We start from the raw sequence: 3,735 nt of genomic DNA, 5'->3' as shown, positions 1-3,735 counted from the left end.
CGCGCCCATGACATTGAAATCCGCGCCTCAGACCGCGCCGCTCGGTACCGCTGGGCTCGTTCCGGAGCCGAGCCCCGGGAACGGTGAGGGCGAGGCTGCAGGTGGAAGAACCCGTTCGCCTCGGGCTTTCTAGTGTGACTTCCCTTCACCCGGAAGGAACTGGGGACAGTGACCGTGTCCCCCGGGCTCCGAAGTCACTAACGCGGCCGTGTTCGCTTTCTTTCAGTCCTGGTATGAGCCGCTAACGTCATGGTGAAATGCTGCTCGGCGATCGGGTGTGCCTCTCGCTGTCTGCCCAACTCCAAGCTCAAAGGCCTGACTTTTCACGTGTGAGGCTCTTCTCTGTCGTTAAGCCGAGGATTTCCAAAAGCCAGAGGCAGTTTTACTTCACTCTTAAGTTTGGGACTTCAGTTCCCCAGTTCTTTTATAAATAACCTTTCCGCTTAAAATGTGAAGTGACGGTGATAGCTTTACGCTTTTAATTGGGTTCAGAAGGTAAAGAATACCTGCCTGCCGGGGTGCCGGGCCAGAGCCGCGTTGGCCAGCGCTCCTTGGCATTTCAGCACAGCTTCCGGGAAAGTTGGCGCTGTGTACCCGCAGCTGACAACCCGCAGGGAGGACCTTTGCCCAAATGTTTTCTGTCCTTGGATGCAGAAAAACCTTCAGTTGTGGATCTTACCATAAAGTATTAAATGTCCTTTGAAATTTCTTTATGAGAAAAATTTAAATGAGGGCCATATGTCTACAGCATATGATTAGTGGGAAAACCTGACTGTTAAAACTGAAAGTTAGAAAAACATGAATCTTGATCGTTTCTGCTGTACTATTTCCCAAGAGTAATAGCAGACTGGTTAAGAAGTTAATTTAGTCACATCCTTAATTCAAGTATAATATCAATAAGTGTTTAATTTTAAAATACTTTTTGTATTTTTTCCAGATTCCCCACAGATGAAAATGTAAAAAGAAAATGGGTATTAGCGATGAAAAGACTTGATGTGAATGCTGCAGGGTATTGGGAGCCTAAAAAGGGAGATGTGTTGTGTTCAAGGCACTTTAAGAAGACAGATTTTGACAGAAGTGCTCCAAATATTAAACTGAAACCTGGAGTCGTACCTTCTATCTTTGATTTCTCAACTCTCTTACAGGTGTGTTGATGGGGTGCTGCTTACCACCGTTACTCACTCTTTATGGTGCTATTGAAGAAGCTTCACCACACTTGCTTTAAAACCTTTTAAGTTTTTAAAGATGTAAACTGCTGCTTCAGATTGTGAACTATGTAGTCGGAGTATTTTACCAGTAGCCACTCAGAAATATTTATAAAGGTTAGGTGAAATGAACTGCCCCTAGGAGTTAGCATAACTCAAGATTTGTGTCTGAAAAATAGAGGAACATAAGAATGGTTTAAGTAAAGGTCCAAGTTGGCAGTCCTGCTCACCTCGGTTTAGAGCCACATACATGCAAACTTGAAGCCTAGGTAAGACTGGAAGGGGAAAAAAAAAAGAGGAACAGGAGAAGGTAAGGAGAGAAGAGGCCTAAAAAGGAAATTGAAAGGATTGGGTAAGTAAATTCTAGTTGAATTCTGTTTTTTCTCAGTGATATTAGTGCTGTGGGTTGGCTGCCTCACCCTCAATACCTTTCTTGACTTCCTGTACCTGGAAGTGTATTTGCTTCCATAAACTTTAGACGAGGGGTGGGCAAACTTTTTGACTCGAGGGCCACAATGGGTTCTTAAACTGGACTCAGAAGGAGCTGCAGCCGTGTTTCCCGACGTTGCCATGTTAACACTGCTGCTGGTGAAGGAGCGGAGGGGAGAGCAAGAGAACCCTCCCTCTTTTGGCTCCGCCAGCCGGATAGAACAGCCGAACGGGCCGGATCCGGCCTGCGGACCGTAGTTTGCCCACGGCTGCTTTAGACTGACTGATCCAACTGGAAAGTTCAGAGAGAGCCTGTGGGTTCCACCATAGTCATGAGTCTCCATTGAAAGGTATCTCCCTCCTGACAGCTGAAAACAAGGGAAGGAGCCCAGCAGTGTGACTGCACCCACGTGATTTTGGTCACTTTCTGCAGTTGTTTTTATTGTGGTACCTGAGTTATCAAGTAGAGATGCCTCACTTTCTTCCTTATTAGTAAACGTGCAATATCTTGTACAATTTTCTCTGAAGGGTGCTTATCCCATAGTAAGGCGTCATCTATCTGCAATGTTAAGAGGACCTTAAGAAATATTGGCATAATAAACCAAATAAAACATGTTACTTTAAAAAACTATTTCCTAATAAAGAAAATTTTATTATAGGAAATTAGATAATAAAGGGAAGAGAAAATAAAAATTAATAATAACTACATAATCCAGAGATAATACACTCTGATGTGTATCTTCCCAGTCATTTGTATATGTATATTTATATAAAAATTCATCTCTACCTATATAGTCTTATAAAAATAGAATTTTACTGGCCCTACCGGTGTGGCTTAGTGGTTGAGCATCGACCTATGAACCAAGAGGTCATGGTTCAATTCCTGGTCAGGACACATGCCTGGGTTGTAGGCTCAATCCCCAGTGTGGGATGTGCAGGAGGCAGCTGATCAATAATTCTCTCTCATCATTGATGTTTCTATCTCTCCCTCTCACTTCCTCTCCGAAATCAATAACAATATATTTTTAAAAAATAGAATTATACTGTATGTATATCCTCTCTTTTATTGTCTTACCTTTCTTTTTTATTTTTTTAGTTGATTTGAGAGGAGAAAGACATTCATTGGAGAGAGAAATATCAATCAGTTGCCTCCTGCCCCAACCAGAGATCAAACCCACAACCCAAGTATGTGCCCTGACTGAGGATCGAAGCCTTCCCTCTACCTTTCAGTGTGCAGGATAGCACTCCAGCCAGGGCATGCAAGAGGCAGCCTATTGATGTTTCTCTCTCTCTCTCTCTCTTTCTCTCTCAATCTCTCTCTCTTTTCTCTCTTTCTCTCCCTCTCTCTCCACTATAATATGCCATTGTATAGACTAATTTTTCCATTCAACTACGAAATTTTTGTTCATGACTTTTGATGCACTTATGTCCACATTTCTGAAGACTATATGCACACTTCTCTGTTAGAAGTGGAATTACTGGGTCCTATTATGTGTCTGTTCAGCTTAAGTAGATATGCCATAATTTTCCAAAGTGCTTTGCCAATATATAGTCCCACCATCAGCATATTAAAGTTCCTAAGGATCTATATCCTTGCTAGTACTTGTTGGTGTGAGCTTTATATTAGTAGAACATTTGTAATGACCATATAACCGTTGATTCTATGTATGAACAATAATTTATATAATTAGTTCTCACTATTATAAACTAGAGGCCCAGTGCACAAAAATTTGTGCACTCGGGGGTGTCCCTCAGCCCGGCCTGTGCCCTCTCGCAGTCTGGGACCCCTCGGGGGATGTCCACTTGCCAGCAGGGAGCAGGCCTAAACTCAGTCGGACATCCTTAGCACTTGAGGAGGCGAGAGAGGCTCCCACCACCACCGCTGTACTGGCAGCCGTCAGCTTGGCTTGTGGCTGAGCAGAGCTCCCCCTGTGGGAGCACACTGACCACCAGGGGAGAGCTCCTGCATTGAGCGTCTGCCCCCTGATGGTCAGTGTGTGTCATAGTGACCAGTCATTCCCAGTCTTTCTGTTGTTAGGGTCAGTTTGCATATTATTCTTTTATTATATAGGATAGAGTTCTGGTGCATGGGTTGGGGCTG

General features: G+C 43.8%; 1 protein-coding gene across 2 annotated transcripts in view; it reads left to right on the top strand.

The window, feature by feature from the left end:
* The window catches only part of THAP6 (THAP domain containing 6), a 13,350-nt gene that overhangs the window by 1,816 nt on the left and 7,799 nt on the right, over positions 1 to 3,735 (top strand). For both annotated transcript variants that reach the window (XM_015570415.1, XM_006754573.2), the window contains exons 2-3: positions 227 to 329; positions 938 to 1,145. In XM_015570415.1, coding sequence (XP_015425901.1) covers positions 250 to 329; positions 938 to 1,145 — 288 coding nt within the window. In that variant the 5' untranslated portion in view covers positions 227 to 249. The remainder of the gene's footprint in view (positions 1 to 226; positions 330 to 937; positions 1,146 to 3,735) is intronic.

The sequence above is a fragment of the Myotis davidii genome, unplaced genomic scaffold, assembly GCF_000327345.1.
Source record: "Myotis davidii unplaced genomic scaffold, ASM32734v1 scaffold892, whole genome shotgun sequence".
Taxonomy (NCBI): Eukaryota; Metazoa; Chordata; class Mammalia; order Chiroptera; family Vespertilionidae; genus Myotis; species Myotis davidii.
The sequence above is the reverse complement of the archived record's forward strand: the minus strand, read 5'-3'. Positions and strand labels throughout refer to the sequence as shown.